General features: G+C 41.4%; 3 protein-coding genes and 1 pseudogene across 4 annotated transcripts; 2 read left to right on the forward strand and 2 right to left on the reverse strand.

Moving 5' to 3' along the window:
* Positions 1 to 332: 332 nt before the first annotated feature.
* Positions 333 to 3465, reverse strand: oser1 (oxidative stress responsive serine-rich 1). 2 transcript variants are annotated; one of them, XM_086150267.1, is made up of 4 exons: positions 3117 to 3465; positions 2350 to 2459; positions 2167 to 2280; positions 333 to 1694 (listed from the first exon to the last, which is right to left on the reverse strand). In XM_086150267.1, exons 2-4 carry the CDS (start codon positions 2424 to 2426, stop codon positions 926 to 928), a joined length of 960 nt encoding a protein of 319 aa, XP_086006393.1. In that variant the 5' UTR covers positions 2427 to 2459; positions 3117 to 3465; the 3' UTR covers positions 333 to 925. The 2 variants fall into 2 exon arrangements, with proteins under 2 accessions (XP_086006393.1, XP_086006394.1); XM_086150268.1 differs by lacking the exon at positions 3117 to 3465 and adding an exon at positions 2859 to 2927.
* Positions 3466 to 6246: 2781 nt separating this feature from the next.
* Positions 6247 to 7041, reverse strand: LOC147233051 (uncharacterized; annotated as a pseudogene).
* Positions 7042 to 9097: 2056 nt separating this feature from the next.
* manf (mesencephalic astrocyte-derived neurotrophic factor) lies at positions 9098 to 17854 on the forward strand. The gene is made up of 4 exons (XM_086150256.1): positions 9098 to 9305; positions 10951 to 11078; positions 16246 to 16387; positions 16682 to 17854. Exons 1-4 carry the CDS (start codon positions 9218 to 9220, stop codon positions 16864 to 16866), a joined length of 543 nt encoding a protein of 180 aa, XP_086006382.1. The 5' UTR covers positions 9098 to 9217; the 3' UTR covers positions 16867 to 17854.
* Positions 17855 to 18766: 912 nt separating this feature from the next.
* Positions 18767 to 24291, forward strand: rbm15b (RNA binding motif protein 15B). Its single transcript, XM_086150255.1, has one exon. It carries the CDS (start codon positions 18969 to 18971, stop codon positions 21405 to 21407), a length of 2439 nt encoding a protein of 812 aa, XP_086006381.1. The 5' UTR covers positions 18767 to 18968; the 3' UTR covers positions 21408 to 24291.
* Positions 24292 to 24566: the final 275 nt, after the last annotated feature.

A 24566-nucleotide genomic window follows, 5' to 3' on the forward strand; every position in this document is an offset into this window, starting at 1 on the left:
ATTTGATAAAATGTGTTGTAACTGTTCCTGATGGTAAATCTGGGGATCAATAGTTGCAACAACCTTCTTAAATGACTTTTTTTGACAGATTACGATAAAAGATCAGTCACGAACCAGTGTATGATAAAGCTGACCAGTGGAATGAACCCATGAGAGGATATCACAACACCGTGCGTGCTGCGACGCCAATGCCATCTGCTGGGCACATATTGCTGTTAGCAATTACATACCAATTACATTTTCTTGCTAGCATCTTCTTGCTTGTTCAGAGGTTTCAGTCATTAGAGGATGTTTGATAAAAATTATATAAAAAGGTCAAATGAGGTGGAAAATTCAACTGAATCAAAACCAAGTTTTTTATTTCTCATTCAGAACAAAATTTATTATGCTAAACAAATTACTTTTTTCATTTTCAAATGAAGTTTCATATGTAACTGCAGTCTGATGAAAACAATGAAGAACAAAAATAGAGTGTGATTTGGATCCAGGGATCAAAAGTTGTGACTTTTAACCAGTCGATGCCATGGCACCTTGTAAAAAAACACCAAGTGGTCACACATTACCACAACAACCAGCTCCAAGCTAGGGAGCAAAGTTCAGCTTAAGTCCCACCAAATATTGTCCCTGACTATTCAAATCAAAATGAACAGATTTTCATACTTCACATAATTCTATTTTGAAAAATCTGAGTTTGGCTATTCCATTTTTCAACCTTAGTCCACTTGATCCAGATAAGTAAAAACTGTTTTTTTACCTGAATATGAGTTTTCACATTTTTGTTTTCCAACCATTTTCTGTGATTTTTATTCAGTCACCTATTAATAATCAATATGTGGGAATGTTTTTCTCAAGTTGAAAAACTGTGCATTCAGGTTGCAGACCAAGGGGCTAGGGAACTTCCTTTTTGAATAGGTCAGACAATGTGTCAAGTGTACATCATCTCGGCCATGTGTGACATCTTCTTGGGGATATAAAGGTAAAACTCCATGTAGCCAGCCAGGTCCTCTATCGTGATGTCATCCACGAAGCCCCTTGCCTGCTCTGAGCATGAGCGGGGTGAGCCAGCTGTCAATGAGGAAGAAGTTGATGAAGATGGTGTGCTGAGAGTTCTAGCTGTGCTATGGCTCCTTTCACACTCTGAGACAACATGGCGGAGCCCTGTGAAGGAGTAAACTTCCACACCTTTCCACCCCTGCTGACGGGAGGTGCACTCACACTGGGCTACTGCAACATTGCCATCCGTAGAAGTGGAGCAGCTGCTCTGTGCGCACAAACAGGACACAACATCTGACGATCCTCCCTGCAGCTGTGATAGAGCCCGAAAGTCTTCTGCCACTGGTCCAGATATGGCCCTGCTTGTGTCCTCTTGTCCCCTTTCCTGCTTAGACAGAGAGCCGGGAACCGCCGGGATGTCACATGATTGAGGTGAAGGAACACAGCTCTTGTATCCAGAAGCAGACCCAAATACGTGACCAAGAGGGGAGACATCTTTCTGGGCAGCGGAAGAGCCAGATGTTGCAGGCAGAGGGGGCACAGGCAGCTCTGGTACGACCAGGTGCTGCTGCTTCAGACAAGAAGGTGGTGGTAGGGCTGCGTTGCCACAGTACGTGAACCTTGGAGGCTGCAGGATTGGTGACTTGGATCTACGACGCCGTTGAGACCTGGAACCTCCTCGAGATGATTTCCTCATACAGCTGGATAGACGAAAAACAGACAATACTGTACATGAGCTCTACCTACTAAACTGTAGCATCAAGTGACTGAAAACTTCCATAATCAAAACTTGAGTACTCTCCATAAATCAGGTAGAAAATGTTTGCTGTTATTTTCGTCAATTATTCACAGCTTCAATCCATTTTATGTTGATTCAGAACTTAAACATTTGGACAGATGTCGCATCTCAGTAGAAAATAAATATCAATGCGATGTTAAATACAACATCAACACCAATTAAGCATAAGCAAACATTAACATGTCCTGTTATGAGGATGTTAGCATTTGAACTTATGGAAGGACCAACATTTTGGTTAATTAGAAACTTAAAAACAATAAAATGCCAACATAATCTAATTTGGAAACTTATATCAAACAGCATTCAGCCAAATATCAATGCCATAACTGAGCAAAAAATTTGTAGGTTATTTATCACTTGATGGGTTAACAGACCCGTGCCAGTTGTCTTTGGGACAGCTGAGTTTGGGTTTTGTTGCAGTGGCATCAAGCCCGCCTCTTGGTGCAACTCGGGGGGTCGACACATCTGACACACTGGCAGCCCTGACACTGAGAAACACAGACACGTATGAAGTGAAATACACAAATCCAACGAGAAAATAACTAAAGGTGATTTACCTGTCAGCATCCACACGCAGCTTTTTGAAGGCTGTCTGCAGTGTCTCCTCTTCACACTCCTTCCCTTCGGCCTCCATAGTTGGAGGGGGATGCTCCGACCAGCCCCCCAGCTGCAACATACCATTATTTGTTGTATTTTTAATCAACCTGTCTGCACAAGGTCACACACATACAATTACCCACAACAAAATATCTTAAACACAGGTAGATGATATCCAAAACCAATAACAAATGACAAGAAAAATCCCCTAGGAATTTAGCAACACTTTAGAATAGTAATTATCAGCAAGAAATTACCAACAATGAACTTGAAATACAGGGCTATAAAGGGCTGAGAAAATTAATCAGAAATTTTAATATAATTGCCATGACAATGAAAAATATAGTTATCTGATTAGTAGAAAAATGTTTAAGGCACACCGCATAATACTGGCCATGTTATTTCAAAATCTATTAAGTTGATCGTTTCCACCATAAAAAAATAAAATAACAAACTGTACACAAAATACCCCTTAAACGTGTAAAATGGAGCACATTGCCAAGTACACTGTTAAGTTTGGTCGCATCTCGTGTGACCAATTTAGAATCAAGCGGCGACACAAACACTCGCCAGTAAACAGGTTTCATAATCACTCCCACCAAGCTGGCCAGTGACTTCCGTTAGCAGCAGCTTAGCTAGATGGCTAACTATTATTGTTAATTTCGCATGTGCTCGGCGAATCAAACGGCTCGGTAAGTCTTGGAATGACATGGGAGCCGATACTCACTGTTTAGGATGTCCTGACCCTGGTAAAGAGAGATATCCGGAGCATAAGCGGCCCCCCTTATCGGACAGGGCCCTCGACTGCAGACCAACAATACAGACTAGCTGATAGCTCCAAAATGCTAACTCACTGTGCCCCCAAGAAAAAAAACACGCCCGAAGGGAACAACCGTGCAGGGAATCTCTTGTACCACGAGCTCCCTCACAGACTAACAAGATGGAGAACATCGATGGCCATGAAAGGTGCCGCTCGCGTCCAATTTTAGACTTCCCTGTCCACCCGCCCAGAAAAGACGGACTCCGACAATAAACTCGAACTGGCGCTTTCGCGCTTGCAAGTGCGCGTCCTCGCCACTATTTGGTACCGTGAGGCATCACAACACCGCGCGTGCTGTGACGCCACCGTTTGGCCAAGAGCCCGAATGGAGGGCTCGTCTCACTTTACAGCCGGAAATAAAATGATGCCAAGCGCAGGAACAGTAGGAGAAACTGTAATTTAATAAATCATCCTCTTTTCCTGTCGACGTTTCCCTTCAGTAGTCGCCACAGCGAATCAATCTCCATCCCTCCATATTCCCTGTATCTTCTCCTCTCAAGTCAAATAACTTCATGTCCTCTTTCACTTCATCCATAAATAAATGAATAGACAGACAGTCAGACTTGGTGTTTTTGTCTTTATAGCTAATGTTTGTTTTTAGGACGCTTGCTGCCATTTACTGCTTATAACTTGTTTTTTTTTTTTCTTCATTTTTTTTAGTAGCTGTCCAAGCGCTGGCAAATGAGATGTGACTGGTGGAATGAGATCAGTGTCCCAGGGCGGATTGACACCCAGGTGTCTGATTTAATTCATTTCCTTGCTCCACACTTCTCATATGAGTCACAGATCAAACAAATAAAATTTGTTCAAACTTGAGGGGATATTTATGTGACTTTTTCAAGTGAGGCATAATTTTTCCCCATGATTCCTACATTTCAGTGATGCATCACAACCCCCAATCCCTTTAATAAGAACCTAATATCCTAAATTCATTCATTCATTATCTGCCACTTATCTGCTTCAACCTATCTCAGTTGTCATTGGGCAAGAGGCAGCATAAAGCAAAGATATTTATTCATGTCTAAACTATACTGCCTGTCCTTCCCACCTGGTTGCAGTGGAGCTGGTGCAATGCTGAACTAGCTTTTGGCAAGTAGCAGGGTTTATCTTGGGTCAGTCATCAGCTGATCACAAGGCCACATATAGACAATTTAAGGCAGAGATGGGCAATTTTTTTGTCTTTTTTGGAATTTAGATTTTCTTACTGACCAGCCAGTCAGAGGTAGATGAGGTGAGAATTAGGGAGCATAAAATAAAATGTATATGAAGTCAATTTCCTTCTTTTGTTATACTATTTAAGTAATACATTCACAAATTCAATAACTGAAAAATCCTAAAACAAAAACAACTGTCCATTGACAGAATTATAGGGAACAATATTGGTCAGTCTATTTTGCCAGTGTATTAAAATCTGGTGACAGTTTTGTATTAGAAATCTGAGGCTGAGAAACTTTTCTCTTAACCTAGAGTACCAGTGCTGATGAATATTTGGTCTTTTTTCAGGTTTGAACAAAATGAAGCATAACAAAACATCTGTGTTTTGTTGCCAAAAATGTTAATGTATAAGACCAGAGAAGAATGCAGCCTCAAGGCAGCATATGGGCCAGTTTCTCCCAGAGCCGGTCCCAAGCCTGGATAAATGCAGGAGGGTTGCCCAGGAAGGGCATCCTGAGTAAAACTTTTACTAAACCCAAACATGCAAATCTTCTTCTTTCGGCTTTTTCCCTTCAGGGGTCGCCACAGCGAGTCAACTTTCTCCATCTAACCCTATTCTCTGTATCCTCCTCTCTCACACCAACTACCTTCATATCCTCTCTCACTGCGTCCATAAATCTTCTCTTTGGTCTTCCTCGAGACCTCTTGCCTGGCAGCTCCAATTCCAGCATCCGTCTACCAATATCTTCTCTATCCCTTCTCTGTACATGACCGAACCATCTCAGTCTGGCTCCTCTGACCTTCTCTCCAAAATATCTAACATGTGCTGTTCCTCTGATAGACTCATTCCTGATCCTATCCATCCTGGTCACTCCCAAAGAAAACCTCAACATCTTCATCTCTGCAACCTCTAGTTCTGCCTGCTGTCTTTTGGTCATTGTAACAGTTTCTAGTCCATACATCATCGCTGGTCTCACCACTGTCTTGTACACCTTTCCTTTTATTCTAGCTGAAAGTCTTCTATCACATAGAACCCCTCACACTTTTCTCCACCCATTCCAACCTGCTTGGACCCGTCTCTTCACCTCTTTTCCACACTCTCCGTTGCTCTGGACTGTTGACCCTAAGTACCTGAAATCCTCCAGCTTCTTGATCTCCACTCCCTGTAGCCTCACTGTTCCACCTGAGTTCCTCTCATTCACACACATATAGTCTGTCTTGCTGCGACTAACTTTCATTCCTCTCCTTTCCAGAGCATACCTCCACCTCGCTAGATGTTCCTTTACCTGTTTTCTGCTCTCACTACAGATCACAATGTCATCCGCAAACATCATGGTCCATGGGGATTCCTGTCTAACCTCATCTGTCAGCCTATCCATCACCATTGCGAACAAGAAGGGGCTCAGAGCTGTTCCCTGATGGAGTCCCACCTCCACCTTGAACTTCTCTGTTACCCCTACAGCACACCGTACCAGTGTCTCACAGCTAGCATACATGTCCTGCACCAGTCTAACATACTTCTCTGCCACTCCAGATTTCCTCATACAATACCAGAGCTCCTCTCTTAGCACCCTGTCATATGCCTTTTCTAGGTCTACAAAACCACAATGCAACTCCCTCTGGCCTTCTCTGTACTTTTCTATTAGCATTCTCAACGCAAATACTGCATCTGTAGTACTCTTCCTAGGCATGAAGCCATACTGCTGTTCACAGATGCTGACTTCTGCTCTCAGTCTAGTTTCCACTACTCTTTCCCATAACTTCATTGTATGGTTCATCTACTTTATCCCTCTATAGTTGCCACAATTCTGCACATCCCCTTTATTCGTAAAAATAGGCACCATCACACTTTGTCTCCATTCTTCAGGCATCTTCTCACTCTCTAAGATCCTGTTGAATAATCTGTCAGACAATCTACCGCTGCCTCTCCTAGACACTTCCACACCTCCACAGGTATATCATCAGGACCAATCACTTTTCCACTCTTCATCCTCTTCAATGCCTTCCTTACTTCACTTTTACTAATTTGTGCTACTTTGTGGTCTACAATAGTCCCCTCTTCTACCCTTGCCTCTCTTTCATTTTCCACATTCATCGGCTCTTCAAAGAACTCTTTCCATCTTCCCATCACTCTTCTAGCATGTGTTAATACATTTCCCTCTCTGTCCTTAATCACCCGGACCTGTTGTACATCCTTTCCATCTTTATCTCTCTGTTTCGCCAACATGTATAGATCATTCTGACCCTCCTTCCTATCCAACCGAGTATACCAGTCATCAGAAGCCCTTTGTTTTGCCTTTGCTACCTCTATCTTTACCTTTCGCCACATCTCCCTGAAATCCTGTCTGTTCTCTTCAGTCCTCTCAGTATCCCACTTCTTCTTTGCTAGCCGCTTTCTCTGTATAGACTCCTGCACTTCCTCATTCCACCACCAATTCTCCTTATCTACTTTCCTTCCAGATCATACACCAAGTACTCTTCTACCTGTCTCCCTGATAACACTAGCTGTTGTTGTCCAATCATCTGGAAGCTCTCCCTGACCACCCAGACCCTTTCTCAACTCCTCCCTGAAAACCATGCAACACTCCTCCCTTTTCAGCTTCCACCACTTTGTCCTCTGCTCTGCCTTTGTCCTCTTCATCTTCCTTGTCACCAGAGTCATCCTACAAACCACCATCCTATGCTGTCTGGCTACACTCTCACCTACAAGTACTTTGCAGTCACTGATCTCTTTCAGGTTACCTCGTCTATACAAGATGCAGTCTACCTGCGTGCTCCTACCTCCGCTCGCATAAGTTACCCTATGTTCCTGTTTTTTCTGGAAAAAGGTATTCACTACAGCCATTTCCATCCTTTTTGCAAAATCAACCACCATCTGTCCCTCTGCATTCCTATCCTGGATACCAAATCTGCACATCACTTCTTCATCCCCTCTATTGCCTTCACCAACATGTCCATTGAAGTCTGCACCAATGACCACTGTCTCATTTCTGGGAATATTCTGCATCACATCGTCCAACTCATTCCAGAACTTCTCCTTCTCTTCAGATTCACATCCCACCTGTGGGGCATAGCCACTAACAACATTGAGCATCACACCTTCAATTTCCAGTTTCAGACTCATAAGTCTATCTGACATTCTTTTCACCTCTAGGACGTTCCTTACGAACTCCTCCTTCAAGATAACTCCTACTCCATTTCTCTTCTTGTCAGTACCATAATAGTACAACTTAAAGCCTGCTCCTAAGCTTCTAGCCTTACTACCTTTCCACCTGGTCTCCTGGACACACAGTATATCCACCTTCCTTCTCTGCATCATGTCGACCAACTCTCTAACTTTTCCTGTCATAGTCCCAATTTCAATTAGTACCCTGTAGGTCATCAGTACCAATGGCGGTCGTTGTTAACCCGGTCCGCGACCGATCCGGTATGGTATAGTTTTGGTTGACTCGCATGTTTGGTTTTGGCCAAAGTTTTACGCCGGATGCCCTTCCTGACGCAACCCTCTGCATTTATCCGTGCTTGGGACCAGCACAGGGAGACACTGCTCCGTGCCCCCCCAAGGCAGGCTTGGAGAGACATAGGCCAGTGCCGCCCTGTGGCTGCATTAGATAGACTTATGAGTCTGAAACTGGAAATTGAAGGTGTGATGCTCAATGTTGTTAGTGGCTATGCCCCACAGGTGGGATGTGAATCTGAAGAGAAGGAGAAGTTCTGGAATGAGTTAGATGAAGTGATGCAGAATATTTCCAGAAATGAGAGAGTGGTAATTGGTGCAGACTTCAATGGACATGTTGGTGAAGGCAATAGAGGGGATGAAGAAGTGATGAGCAGATTTGGTATACAGGATAGGGTTTGGTTTTGGCCAAAGTCTTACGCCGGATGCCCTTCCTGACGCAGCCTCCTGCATTTATCCAGGCTTGGGACCGGCACAGGGAGACACTGCTTCGTGCCCCCCCAAGGCAGGCTTGGAGAGACACGGGCCAGTCCCGCCCTGAGGCTGCATTTTTTAAGTGATATCTGTGTTTGACATTATTGTAGGGGAAGATAGTATTTAGGGTCCCCCCTGGATCATGTCTGCCTAAGAGAGAAGAGTAACCAATCAAATACCCATTATATCTGAATGTTCATCAATTTGTAATTACTATTCTGAGAAAAAGTGCCAATTAACCATATCACATCTGGTTTTCTTGGTAGTTTCCTATTCAAGGCTTGTTTTTTTTTTTTTTAATTAATTTTCTCAACAATTTAACATTGTTTTAATTTGGGGTTATATCTTTGTAAATCTGATTAATACATCTTTGCATGCATTCTTAATTCATCTCTCCAATTCATTCAATCTTTTGGTTCTCCTTGCATGACCAGAGGAGTAAGAAAATGACAAGATATTAAAAACTTCATATTCAAAATTGCTGTAATCTCAACTATCTTCGATAGTCGCTCTGCAAATTCAAACCACCTGAAACCCAGCAAATAGTGAAAACAAAAAAATCTGTATATTCAATTTCAACAAATGTTATGATTACACGTGAGCGTTATGCGAGTTCTGATGGGCTGTGACGTGTCGTCAAAGAAAAAGGAGTACATTGGACCAATCATAGTGCGCCAACTGGACGTTGTCCCCAAAAAGTTGTTATCTGTCCAATCAGAGGCAAGTGCGTGGAGGCAATGGCGGGAGGGTCACGCCTCTTGACCAATAGGTTGCTGCAGTTTAGGTGACGCTACACGGGAAGTTCGTGTAAGCTGTACACCGGCGTTTGTAACCATTGAAAACGAATAGCTAGGTGAGTGTTCTTTGGTTTATAGTGACCCGAAAATATATCTTGCGGAACTGCGGGAGTTACCGGACCGAAATGTTGAGTCTCAGCGGGTTGTTGTTGGCTCTGGCACTCGCTCTGGTCCCTGGGGCCATCGAGGGTTTGAAGGAGGGCGAATGTGAAGGTAGGTTTGCCCGCCAGCTGCAGTTAGCATTAGTTAGCCGCTGTTCGTGAGATTGCCATATTTCAGACAATAGCAGCTGTCCATTGCAACACTTGCACATAAATCCGACACTGTCTCTCTGATGTGACAGATACGTATGTTAAAAAAAAAACTCTAAACATTATTTTGTGTCAATTTCCCCCTCAGTGAATGCAATTGTTTGTGTTTAAATGAATGCCACTGATCGGTATATTTTTCCGTTATTTTTAATGTCTACATAATTTATTGAATTACAATGTATTAGTTATGTTTGTTTTTTATTTATAATTCATATTTTGTGCTTATTGATATACTTTTATCAATCATGGCTTGTAATTTTTCGTATTTGTTTCAGACAGCTTGTTGAGCCACGTGATAACTGTTAAAGTATTAACTAATGTAAAAATTGTCTGATCGAAACTTGTTAAAGCAAGTAACTCCATAGAAACAATTTATTTATCTGGAGTGTCATTGTTAAATGAAACAAATAGTGATTGTTTTTTCTTCCTGCATACCTATTAGTCTTTCTGGAGAATTTTACCCTTAGGCTACTTTTCAGTGTCCTTCCTGAAACTTGAGATTTTTTTACCAGGCGTAACTGATATTTGCATTTCCTAAGCAGCTGCTTCTCTTCTGGAGTCAAAATAGATAGACCTTTATTCATTCCATGGTGGGGAAGCTTGCAGTGTTCCATCAGCAAAGGCCAACAGGTTATGTAACAAAATAAATAGAATATGTAAAGGAAATAATATGTTTTGAGAAAAAAAATATACCAAGTCAATAAAAGTATAGTAGAATAAGAATGAACTGGATCTGGAATTAGCACATCAGGGAGACAGCACATCTAATATTTTAGGAGATTAAGTTTGACCAGACTGAGATGGTTTGGTCAGGCACAGGGAAGGGGTAATGAATATATGGACCAGAAGGATGCTGAGGTTGGAACTGCCGGGCAAGTGGGCCAGAGGAGGGCCAACGTAAGACTTTGACAGATGGAGTGAAAGAGGAAATGAAGTTAGTCAGTCTGAGAGTTCAAGATGCTGAGGATAAGGTTACATGGAGACGGATGATTCAAAGCAACCTGTGAAGGAAACTGGCAAAGGAAAAGACATATTATTTCCTTCGGGATTAATAAAGTTGTTCTTATTCTTATTCTTATTCTTATATTATAGCATTATATTTAACATTCTAAATAGATTTGTACTGAGATTTGAGGATTTAGGTAAAACAGTCAAAAGTTTCAAATGACCTGTAAATTTAAAATAATGATGGAAAAAATTAACTTCAGAAGAATTGAAAGTGTGACCAGCAAATTATCCACAAATGATTTGAAAATTGCTTCAGAAAAACAGAAACAAAAGGTGCAAACATAAAATGGAATCAAAAGTATCCGGTTCTAGATCAACTAAAGGATGTATGTTTCCTAAAAGTAGGTTCAACATCTCACTTTGGATTAAATTTGATTCGGTGTTCTTTGTTTTTATGTGGATTTGTATCTGATTGTCAGGTTAATTTTAATAAAGAAAAATAGATTAATATTCAGCAATATCTTAAAGTACTACTGTCAATTTGGTTTTTAATATGGTTGACTGACTTCCTGATATATAACTGAATGTGTGTGTTGCAGTGTGTGTGACGTTCCTAGGGACATTCTATCAGTCTCTTCAGGACAACAAGATAAAGTTCACCAGTGACAACATTGAAGTGGCCCTATTAGAGAGCTGTAAAGATGCGAAGAGCAAAGAGAATCGCTTTGTAAGTTGATGCAAGGAAACCCTCCATCCAATCCTAAGGTCTCGAAACATAATGTTGTGGCTGAAGGATATGAAAAAAATCTACTCTTGAAGAATGTGGGTGTTGGTATCTATCTTAATATGTGTGTGTGTGTGTACGTATATATTTGTGTATATATGTGTTTGTGTATATATACAGTGCCTATCATAAGTGTTCACCCCCTTGGATGTTTTACCCTTTTAGTGCTTTTATAAATTAATCATCGTCAATAAAATTTGGCTTTTTTAACACAAAATTTATTGGAAAAACCTCTTTAATGTCAAAGTGAAAACAGATTTTGACAAAGTAATGTCAATGAAATTAAAATATGTAAAGAAAAATAATGGTTTGCATAATTAATCACCCCCTTCCAGTCAGTATTTTGTGGACGCACCTTTGGATGCAATCACAGCAGTGAGTCTGTGTGGATAAGTCTGGATAAGTCTTGTACATCTGCCCATAGCAATTTTGCCCAATTCTTCCTTGCAAAACCTCTCAAGCCCTGTCAGGTTGCATTGTTATTGGCATGAACAGTCCAGCCAGAAATTCTTTATAGGATTGAGATCTGGGCTTTGACTCGGCCACTCCAGAACATTTACCTGGTTCTTTTATAACCATTCCTGTGTAGCTTTTGCAGTATGCTTCGGGTCATTGTCTTGCTGGAAAATAAATCTCCCAAGCCATAATTCTCTTGCAGACTGAATAAGATTGTTCCCCAGGATTACAGTGTATCTTTACAAGCCTTCCAGGTCCGGCCGCTGAGAAACATCCACACAGCACGATGCTACCACCACGCTGAACAGTGGGGATGGTGTGTTTTTGGTGATGTGCAGTGTTTGGTTTCCGCAACATGACGTCTTGTCCAATGGCCAAAAAGCTCGATTTTTGTCTCATCAGACCAAAGAATCTTCTCCCCCTTGACCATTGAGTCTTCCACATGCTTTTTGGCAAACTCTAGTTGAGATCTAATATGACTTTTCTTCAACAGTGGCTTTCACATTGCCACTTTCCCATTAAACTTTGACCGGTGAAGAACCCGGGCAGCAGTTGCTATATGCACAGTCTCTCCCATCTCAGCAGCTGAAGCTTGTAACTCCTTCAGAGTAGTCGTAGGGTTCTTGGTCGCTTCTCTCACTAATCTCCTACTTGCATGGTCACTTAGTTTACAAGGGCGGCCTGATCTAGGCAAATTCACACAAGTGCCATATTCCTTCAATTTCTTGATAATGGATTTCACTGAACTTCAATGCCATGGAAAAAATTTTTTTGTATCCATCCCCTAAATTGTTCTTCTCAATCACCCTTTCCCTGAGTTGCTTGAAGTGTTCTTTTGTCTTCATGGTGTAATTGTTGCCAAGAATATTGATCCACCAGTCTGGACCTTTGGACACAGGTGTTTTATACCTCAATCACCTGAAGCCCACCCACACCACTCAGGTGATCTTCATTTCACTAAATGTGAGAATATTGGCAAGAATTTGATGGACCTCTATTAAATTAGACCGTGGACTTAAAAAGGGTGTGATCAATTATGCAAACAATTATCTTTCTTTATGTATTTTTATTTAATTGACATAACTTTGTAGAAATCTGTTTCACTATGACATTTAAAAAGTATTTACAATAAATTTTTGTGTTAAAGCCAAATTGTATTGACCATGATTGATTTATGAAAGCACTAAAAGGGTAAAACATCCAAGGGAGTGAATACTTATGATAGGCACTGTATTTATGTGTCTGTGTGTTTATGTGTATACATATGTGTATGTATGTCTACGTGTAGGTGTCTATGTGTATGCATGTATATCATACATATATGTATATTCATACTTATGTATGTGTGTGTATATATATATATACACACATGTGTGTGTATGTGTATATATATGTATGTATATACACACATATGTATGTGTGTGTATATACGTATGTGTATTTATGTATATATGCATATACTTACATATGTATATACACATATTTATTTATATATGTGTGTGTGTGTGTGTGTGTATATATATACACTTATGTATATAGATATATTTATGTATGTATAGACATACATAAATACACATATGTACATATATGTATATATATTTGTGTATGTATGTATATACATATATTAAAATACACATACATATATCTTTTTCTTCTTCTACTTTCGGCTTTTCCCTTCAGGGGTCGCCACAGCGAATCAACTTTCTCCATCTAACCCTATTCTCCGCACCCTCCTCTCACACCAACTACCTTCATATCCTCTCTCACTACGTCCATAAATATTCTCTCTGGTCTTCCTCGAGACCTCTTGCCTGGCAGCTCCAATCCCAGCATGCGTCTACCAATATATTCTCTATCCCTCCTCTGTACATGACGGAACCATCTCAGTCTGGCTCCTCTGACCTTCTCTCCAAAATATCCAACATGTGCTGTACCTCTGATAGACTCATTCCTGATGCTATCCATCCTGGTCACTCCCAAAGAGAACCTCAACATCCTCATCTCTGCAACCTCTAGTTCTGCCTTCTGTCTTTTGGTCATAGTAACCGTTTCTAGTCCATACATCACCGCTGGCCTCACCACTGTCTTGTACACCTTTCCTTTTATTCTGGCTGAAAGTCCTCTATCACATAGTATCCCTGACACTTTTCTCCATCCATTCCAACCTGCTTGGACCCATCTCTTCACCTCTTTTCCACACTCTCCATTGCTCTGGACTGTTGACCCTAAGTACCTGAAATCCTCCAGCTTCTTGATCTCCACTCCCTGTAGCCTCACCATTCTACCCGAGTTCCCCTCATTCACACACATATTCTGTCTTGCTGCGACTAACTTTCATTCCTGTCCTTTCCAGAGCATACCTCCACCTCTAGATTTTCCTCTACCTGTTGTCTGCTCTCACTACAGATCACAATGTCATCCGCAAACATCATGGTCCATGGGGATTCCTGTCTAACCTCATCTGTCAGCCTATCCATCACCATTGCGAACAAGAAGGGGCTCAGAGCTGTTCCCTGATGGAGTCCCACCTCCACCTTGAACTTCTCTGTTACCCCTACAGCACACCGCACCAGTGTCTCACAGCTAGCATACATGCCCTGCACCAGTCTAACATACTTCTCTGCCACTTCTTAAAAATAGGCACATCACACTTTGTCTCCATTCTTCAGGCATCTTCTCACTCTCTAAGATCCTGTTGAATAACCTAGTCAGAAAATCTACTGTTAGCTCTCCAAGACACTTCCACACCTCCACAGGTATATCATCAGGACCAACTCCTTTTCCACTCTTCATCCTCTTCAATGCCTTCCTCACGTCACTTTTACTAATTTGTGCTACTTTATGGTCTACAATAGTCACCTCTTAAGTCTATCTCATAAGTCTATCTGACATTCTTTTCACCTCTAGACGTTCCTAGCAAACTCCTCCTTCAAGGTAACTCCTACTCCATTTCTCTTCTTGTCAGTACCATAATAGTACAACTTAAAGCCTGCTCCTAAGCTTCTTCCACCTGGTCTCCTGGATACACAGTATATCCACCTTCCTTCTCTGCATCATGTCGACCAACTCTCTACCATTTCCTGTCATAGTCCCAATATTCAAAGTCCCTACTCTCAGTCCCAGGGTCTTTCCTTTCCTCTTCTCTCTCTACTTCCGAACACGCACTCCTCCTCTTCTTCTTGTTCTTGTTCTTCGACCCACAGTAGCCCAATTTCAATTAGTACCCTGTAGGTCATCAGTACCAATGGCGGTTGTTGTTAACCCGGTCCGTGACCGATCCGGTATGGTATAGTTTTGGTTGACTCGCATGTTTGGTTTTGGCCAAAGTTTTACGCTGGATGCCCTTCCTGACGCAACCCTCTGCATTTATCCGTGCTTGGGACCGGCACAGGGAGACACTGCTCCGTGCCCCCCCAAGGCAGGTTTGGAGAGACATAGGCCAGTGCCGCCCTGAGGCTGCATTGTTTCTCCTCCAAACATGACAAGTTGAGTTCTTACCAAAAAGTTCTATTTCGGTTTAATTTGACCATAGGAAATTCTCCCAATCCTCTTTGGGATCATCCAAATACTCTCTGGCAAACTTCAGAAGGGCCTGGACAGGTACTGGCTTAAGCAGGAGGGCACATCTGCACATGTGCTACTTTGTGGTCTACAATAGTCCCCTCTTCTACCCTTGCCTCTCTTTCATTTTCCACATTCATCAGCTCTTCAAAGTACTCTTTCCATCTTCCCATCACTCTTCTAGCATCTGTCAATATATTTTCCCTCTGTATCCTTAATCACCCAGACCTGTTGTACATCCTTTCCACCTTTATCTCTCTGTTTCACCAACATGTATAGATCATTCTCACCCTCCTTCCTATCCAACCGAGTATACCAGTCATCAGAAGCCCTTTGTTTTGCCTTTGCTACCTCTATCTTTACCTTTCGCCACATCTCCCTGAAATCCTGTCTGTTCTCTTCAGTCCCCTCAGTATCCCACTTCTTCTTTGCTAACCGCTTTCTCTGTATATACTCCTGCACTTCCTCATTCCACCACCAAGTCTCCTTATCTACTTTCCTTCCAGATGACACACCAAGTACTCCTCTACCTGTCTCCCTGATCACACTAGCTGTTGTTGTCCAATCATCTGGAAGCTCACCCTGACCACCCAGACCCTTTCTCAACTCCTCCCTGAAAACCATGCAACACTTCTCCCTTTTCAGCTTCAGCTGATGTATATGTATATGCATATACATAGACATATCTACAGTGTGTGTATACATATATATATGTATATGTGTATGTTTATATATATGTATATGTGTATGTTTATATATATATGTATATGTGTATGTTTATATATATATATATATATATATATATATATATATATATGAATGTGTGTGTGTATATATGTGTGTGTGTGTGTGTGTGTGTGTATATATATATATATATATATGTGTGTTTGTGTGTGTCCTGCTTTTAATGGAATTCCAAACTAAATACAGATCATAAAAATACTACTGAATCAATAAATATCAACATTTGGGCCTCAAATACCAATGCAGAATAAGATAAAAATCTGTCTTTCATTATCCAGGAAAATATTAAATGATCTAGAAATAGACATGTATAAATGTATTTTCAATCAATTGCCTCTTCCTTTTTCAGTGTTATTACATCGGAGCAACAAGCGACGCTGCCACCAAAATGGTCAATGAGGTGTCAAAACCACTCAGTTACCACATACCAATCGAGAAGATCTGCGAGAAGCTCAAGAAGAAGGACAGTCAGATTTGTGAACTCAAATATGGTACTCTTACTGTTTTTTTTCAACCTGTCTATCCTCATGGAAAACTCATCCTTGCTGGAAGGATGGAAAGATTTAAAGAGTTAATTTTCCAGTTAATTTGGGTAACACTACCAGGAAAACCTTTGGACAACTTTTAAAGAAAGTGATTCTACTATCAATTCACTAAATCCTTAGAAGAGCTCAACAATTAAATTGTTTGGAATGTAAAAAAAGCAAAAAACAAAGAACTGAATATCATGCTTTTCTCCATTACATCTAAAATAAACATAATCTTTCCCCCCCTTTTTCCCACAGACAAGCAACTGGATTTGAGTACGGTGGACTTGAAGCGTCTGAAAGTGAAGGAGCTGAAGAAGATTCTGGAGGACTGGGGTGAATCGTGCAAAGGCTGCGCTGAGAAGTCCGACTTCATCCGAAAAATCACTGAGCTCATGCCCAAATATGCACCAGCTGCTGCCAAGGCACGGACAGAACTGTAACATGCCTGACATAAGGACTTGACCGAGTCAGGAGAAACCTTCTGAGATTGTAGGTTTATGATCATCAGATTCAAAGGGGGCGACAACAGGGTGGAACAAAGTGACGCTTTTGAACACAGCATCCTTCTGACCTCTGTAAGATCGCCAAAAAAAATGGATGGTGGTTTTTCCTGTTATCCCCCCACCATGCACAAATTCACCTGGTGGACAATGTCTTGCTCTGAGTAGCAGTTTGAAGATTCTTTCTGTTAAAAAGAAAAAGGAAGCACTGATTTATGATCCCATTCATTGTGTTTCTTAAACCTCGGGGTCTGAGCATGTCTATGGCAACACGAAAGTTATTTTTGATATTATGAGTGTGGTAATTTATTGACTAAAAGGTGTAATATTTACAAAAAATTATGATTACAAAGTTAATGTAATTAAATGCAACAAAGCTTGTAATTTAAAAATAACTTGCTTGTAATGCCATAACTTTAATCCCTTTATTCTTGACATTGGAAAAAAAAAACTACATATTTCTCTGCTCATTCTGTCATTGACCTTAAAATATTCATAATTTTTATAAATAATTATCTTCTTTCCAATTCTTTTAATTTCTTCAAAAATATTGTCAGAAATTAAAACCATTCTGACTATGTCTTGCCATGTTGCCAATAAACAAAGGGAATTTGTGGAAATTACAACAGAAAAAGGAAAAAAAACAGACTACTTAATGAAGGTCTAGAATGCAAATCAACACCTATATGCAGCGAAACATTCAGGTATTTATTGTCTTTTTATTTCCAGCTTTCTCTAACTTATGAACTTTGACCTCCAGGCTGTGCTGGAACCAGATTGGTGGCTCGGTTTGTGGAATATTGTGACCCCAAAACTAAGAAAAGCGGTTCTCCTTGGCAGTGAAATGTTAAGACTATTTTTTGAAGAGAAACAAGGGTTTCTAATTAGTTTAACTTCTCCATTGCATTCAAATAAAAGGTGAAAATTTTCATGTGGTCTCTCATGTGTGGATGTTTGGTTCTGTGTTGGTCAAATAGCTCCAGAACCTGACTTTCATTTATAAATCAAAAGTAGGTATTGCACAGAAACTTGTCTTTATTTTGTGTTTTTGTCAGTTACGAAAGAAAACAGAATTAAAACCATTACAAAACTTTACATTATTTAAAGTAAATAAGACATTCTCACAACTCTTTTGTTGAAATAATTGATGAAGTCATCATCTACAGTATTTGTCCTGTACTCGGAGCCAGGGAGGGCCTGGAATCTATCCCAGCTGTTATTGGACAAGAGGTGGGGTACACCCTGGATGGTCACTAGTTGATCACAGGGTCAAATTGAGACATAACCATTCACACTTAGGGGCAACACTTTGGAAATACATTAGGATCAACAGCGATAGACAGTTTTCAATGTATATTTTAACAAGCAAATTGTAAGTATTTGATAATTACTAATTAATAGTATTTGATAATTATTAATTATCAATAATAACTGTATAAAACTTTACTAGTTTTCCAGTTGTTCTTTATGTTGCAACCCCATAACATTTTCTAACTATGGAATTTTTTATATATTTTTTATCCCTTTTGGCATGTATTAAAAAAAAACGCGATTTTAGGCCTTTCATCCAATGTCCAATTTGTCATATCTTTTTGTTTGCGTTTTTTAATTAGTTTTATCAAATCAGAAATATATGTGTCACCCACTTCAAAAGACAATATTTGTACCGTAAAACAAACAAATAAAACATTGAATACACAAACAAGGATTTCATGTAATTTAAATGTCACTAAAGACCTGAGCAGAACGTCATGACGTTTCAATGTGCGTCAACGCGTGCTCCGCCCTCAACAGGGAACGCGCACATTCCTATTGTCCAAGATGGCGGTATTGGTGCAGGTCCTCCGATGGTGAAATGTTTTTAATGGTTTTTATTGCCATATTTCTACATTAATGCAAGACTTCCAGGTCGGGAGAGAAGCGTGTCTTTTCCCGCGCGGTCGTCTGCTTCGAATCTTGGACTAACGACGCCGGAGGTCGTCCTCCGGCCCTGGATTACCGTTGCAGGAGACGAAAAGTTTGAGCTCCATCATCGTGTGAAGATGAAGCGGCAGGCCGGGAGGGAGGCGAGTCCGCCCAGGGCCGCCGCTAAACGGGCGCGGGAGCGGGACGGCAACCGCAAGGAGGAGCTGCCGCCGCCGCTGGCTCTGCTGCTGGCAGAGAGCCGTGGCTACCACCGCCGAAGCCGCAGCCGCGAGCGGGAGAAGCCGCGGCTGCGGGAGGAGCGGCCGGCCCCGCTGGAGCTCCATCAAAGGCACGAGCTCAGCCTCCTTGGCCGCCCGCCGCTGCGCACAGCGGCGGCCGAGCTGCCCGCCGCGCGGCCCGGGACGCTTGAATACAAGACGCTGCTCATCAGCAACTTGGGCTCGCAGGTGTCCGACGAGGACGTCGAGGACGCGCTTTTTCACGAGTTCAAGAAGTTCGGCGACGTCAGCGTCAAACTGTCTCACACGCCGGAACTCGGGCGGATCGCCTATGTTAATTTTCGGCATCCCGAAGACGCGAAGGAGGCGCGACACGCCAAGTCGTCCCGGTTGGTCCTGGGCGAGCGGCAGCTGAAGATCGAGCCCATGTACGTGAGGAGGCGGAGTGTGACGCCCCCTGACGTCAGCTATTTACCGTTGCACGCGCCTTACCCTTACAGACAACGCTCCCTTTCCCCTCCCGGTCAAGCTGTCAGTAACATCCGGGATTTGCGAGCCCGTCATTATGCCCTGGAGACCCTTACCCGCGAACGCGAGCGGCTGTTAGATTTTTATGGGATGTTGGACGATCGCGGGCGTCCGTATGGCTTCCCGCCGATGCCCGTTGTGGAAGATTTAAAACCAGAGGATGACCAGCGGGCGACCAGTAATCTCTTCATAGGAAATCTGGACGGTAATGTGACAGAAGTGGAGCTGAGGCGGGGCTTTGACAAGTACGGTATCATCGAGGATGTGGTGATCAAACGTCCAGCTCGTGGTCAAGGTGGTGCCTATGCTTTTGTCAAGTTCCAGAACCTGGACATGGCTCATCGCGCCAAGGTGGCAATGCAGGGTCGTCTGATTGGCGGAAATCCCATCAAGATTGGCTATGGCAAAGCCAATCCCACCACGAGGCTTTGGGTCGGGGGGCTAGGGCCTGGGAACTTGTTGGCAGCCCTCGCCCGCGAGTTTGATCGCTTTGGAAGCATCCGGAACATTGACTATGTAAAAGGTGACAGTTTTGCCTACATTCAGTACGAGAGTCTGGATGCTGCTCAGGCTGCTTGCACGCAGATGCGTGGCTTCCCCCTTGGTGGCCCTGAGCGCCGCCTGAGGGTTGACTTTGCCAAGGTTGAGGAGAGTGCAACCCGCCCTTTCCCCCCTGGATACCCACAGCCTATCCAGCTCCTCTCACACTATGACCTCCTTGGTGAAGCCTATAGCCGCCATCGCAGCCTGGAGCGTGAGCTGCGTACTGCCAGAGATCGAACCTCGCCACCATCACACACTCTCACTTTGCAACGTGAGCGGTCACTGCTGGAGAGAGACTTCCCTGTCAGCCCTACTCGCAGCCTGGAGAGGCGGGTGGCTGGTGTGGAGGCATTTGGTCGTCGAGTAGTGAGGAGCCGCAGCCGGAGCCGTGAGCGCTGGCTGAAAGAGCGGGAGGAAAGGCGGACCCGCAGGCGGAGTCGTAGTGCCTCTGCTGACCGGCAGACAGAAGAACGAGAGAAGGAGAGGGGGAGGTCCCGTGTTCAGAGCCAGGGAGGGGCCATGTCCCCAGATGCCAGCCCTGACCGTGCACGCGTTCGAGCTCCTGACTCCACAACAGAGCCCCGGGACAATTCCCCTGACAGAGCAGCAGCCAATGACATTGACCTGGCCTCTAGCCGCCATCATAAACGCTCTTCTACTGAACGTTTAAACAACCATCACCACCGGAGTAGCGAGTCCGCATCCTCTCCTGCCACGCTCACACACACATCGTCATTGCCTGGCTCGCTGTCTGAGTTTGCACAGATGACACTGTCGAAGACCTGGCATGGATTCTTCGCACTGAAGAACAGCAGCTTCCCCACAGACCTCTTCCTGTTGGAGGGTGGTACTACCTTCTTTGCTGGTGTGATGCGGGATGTGAAGCAGCAGAACCAGCTGAAGATTGCCCAACGGCTCCGCATGGACCAGACACGCCTGGATGAGGTTGGGCGGCGCATTAAGCTTGGACACCCTGATGGCTTCGCCATCCTACTGGCACTACAGGGACCTGTGGACCGGCAGGCGCCGGCGCCCGATCCTGGCTTGCAAGTCCGTCTGCTGCGTCACCTGATCACGTACCTGCGCAACAAGGAAGCGGCTGGTGTGGTCAGCCTTCCGTCTGCCAAGGAGGGAGGGCTTGGCGCCATGTTGTATGCCTTCCCACCCGGTGAGTTCTCACAGCAGTTCCTGCAGGAGGCAAGGAGGACAGTGGGGAACCTTGATGAGGATCACATGGTTATTGTCATTGTCAGTGACACCAACTGACGCATGTTTGTATGTAATGCAATGTTATGTTAATGTTTATGACACTAAGAGACGTTTTATACTGGGATGTGATAATCAAAGCGCTGGCCTCATTATTAATGACATCACGAGCAGGCATACATTGACTTATTAGGAGGCTTCTCATCCAGGTGTTTCTATTATTGTGTTCACTTTAAAGAAGATGAAAAAAACAAATCGATCTAAATCAGCCACAAATTAAAAATTGTCTCAAATCCCCTGTAATTGGCACAAGTCTTTTAATGACTTTTGGAAGTTTCTTTGATTTTTATTTTATTTTTTTTATTTCCATTTAAAAAAATCTTGTAAAATGTTTTTTTGTGGTTTAAAATTATACAGCCTGTAAAACAACAATGAACAGAGTCGATGAAAAGTCACATCCGGGCTCCCGATAATTTAGCCATCTGGAGTCAGTGATGAGTCAATGAAACTGTAAACTGGTATCAAGAACACTTATTTAAAGAAAAATATAATGTTTTAAAGCAGAGTTCCCCAACAACCGGGCCACGGACCGGTACCAATAAACCTTTTAAATGTATTTCATTTCCATTAGTCTTCCCCCGGCGCCTCACTCCTGCACTTGACTCAGTCAAGTGCAGAAAGGGTTTTTCAGTAAGTCGGCAAGCTCACCCTTGCTTAAATAGCCTGCATAAAGAGATCGGTGGCACTAAAAAGGTTGGGGACCACTGTTTTAAAGTACAGAACAATACAATAAATAACACTAAATAGAAAATAAAGATTCTGAGAACTTCCTCATCATTTTCTGTTTTTAATATATATTTTCAGAATATAAAGTGAGATTGCTTATGGAAAAAACATGGATGGTGGAGAAAAAAAGAAGAAACTCTTGCAAATCACAACTCGAGCTTACCTTAAAACATTGTTTTACTTTTTTTGCAATATCATAGAAACAGTCAAGAAATAGTCATGAAATATTCTAAACATATTTTCAGGAAAGTAGAAAGAAACTAAAACACAAAAATTGAAATAATAATCTCAGTGGCTCAAGAATTTCTTTTCACTAGTGCTGATAGCCTACTGAAACTACATAACTATTGGGAGGCCCGTTCAGAAAACAGTTTCATGTTGAATGGAAAAAAAACAAACCATGAAACCATTGGAGGTCATCGTTTATTTGTTTCCATTTAAAACTTGCTATAAATACACAACAATTTATTGTAGCTTTCATACATAGACAAATTTGTTTTCATTTTTTTTTTCTCATAATCACACATTTTCACACATTTTTTAATACGTTTCCTACCTTTGTAGGATTTTTTTTTTCAATTCATTTATCAGAAATTTGTCAACTGAGTTATGCATTTTTCTTCATCATGATAACATTGTCAGACATGATTTTTTTTTATTAATTTGAAATGTTTCAAGAATTGGAATTTAGTGTATCCCCCCCAAAAAAATATGTTTCTTAAAAGTTAAATTGGAAATCTCTCTTCTCAGGCAGCTGATACACTTTGTTCCAAACAAAGAGTAGTAACTTTTGCTTTGAATGGATGAATGTTGTTTACTTTCCATTGTTTATTTTTCTGCCAAAGTGTGTGATCTGAGAAAAGAACCTTGCCTAATCATTTTAAATACTGAACAACAAATTTTATTTCAATGACAAACCAAGATGAGAATCACTTCCTGCTCCAATGGATTAACACATACCTGTGGACCTTTCAGTGTGGCAGGCTGCTCAGCTCTTCTTTTTTTTTTAAGTGTTTGGTCACTAGACCAGCGGTTCATCTTTCAGCAGGAAATGATGGAATAAATGTCTGGAACTAAAAAAAAGTTTTTTCAGTCTGAAAATACAAGTGAGCTAATATATTTAAATATTAAATATAACGTTAAATATTGCTGCTAGAGTCCAACGCCGTTCTCTGCTGGGTCCCGAATAAATTGATTTTTAAGTATGACAATTACTGTAAATATACATGACGAGATCAAACGTGACGTATAAAATAATTTAATGAATGACAAATCCCAAATTACTTTCTTCATATTTGATCTTTACAAATTATATGAAATGCAGGTACCGTTTTCCAAACTTAAAAAAAAAAAATCTTCCACAAACTATCTTTTGCGGCTTATATATTTTCATCTATTTTATGTTTTTCCAATGAACCTCAGACTTTATCACCTTTAAAAAGATAAAATCTCTAAACGATGAGATGCCTATTCTTTGAAACTTAAATAAGGTGATCAGGGTTAGATGGTCTATGAATCAAGAATGTTTTTAAAAGTAAATAAATGGGAATGAATAGATCAGCATTAACTCATTATTACCAAAAATATACTGAATAAGGAATGTTTTAAAAATGGCGAGGAAAAATTTGGAATGAGGACCAAAATTTTTATAAAGTTTTTTTTTCTGAATTTCCATTTTTTTTTTTTCCTTTTCTGTCTTCAGCAGCTGGTTATATCGTCTTTTTTCAACTGTTTATTGAATGTTTGTAAATTTGGAATGACTATTATATTGGTGTTTTTACCTGATTTAATTCCATTTGTATTCAGAAGTGTCTCATATGAGCAAGACATCAATGGACACACCAGACAGAAGTGGCTGACTGTTTCAAGTTAATTTACTTATATTCAGTGATGTTATATTTTATTTCAATTGAATTTCACTTTGTTGCTGCTCTGTGTTCATTTGTTTGCTTATAAAAGTCAAAGCTGTGCTACGGCATAGAAGGAAAAAAAACCTCAATGTTCTTCACTCTTAACATACAAATGAAACACTAAGGTTGTATAAACCAAGTTTGTGAAAGGACAGAAAACGACAATCTGGTTCTTCAGTTTCAATGGCTCCTGTATCCGGTTACAAATATGTAATAAACATTTTATGATTTTATAAAACTTTAAAAAATCTTTTGGTGATTCATCTGTCAGCTTCACTGATATGACTAAAATACTTTTAAGTTTTCATTATAGATAAAATCTTGTTACTTTTTGCTCATTCGCTTTTTTTAAAGAATAGATAATTTTCCCTCCCCCCCTTTTTTTTTTTTACAATTAATCATTCATTTAAATTTCTATTAATTTCTATTTTTTTTGAACAACAATGAAATTTAGTGCGTATTTTATCATTTGAAATGTTAAAAAAGTACCACAAATATGAAAATAATGTAATCAAAAATCACT

This window comes from Fistularia commersonii, chromosome 7 (assembly GCF_037954325.1).
Source record: "Fistularia commersonii isolate RoL2024-O1a breed Wild chromosome 7, RoL_Fcom_v1.0, whole genome shotgun sequence".
NCBI classification, from domain to species: domain Eukaryota; kingdom Metazoa; phylum Chordata; class Actinopteri; order Syngnathiformes; family Fistulariidae; genus Fistularia; species Fistularia commersonii.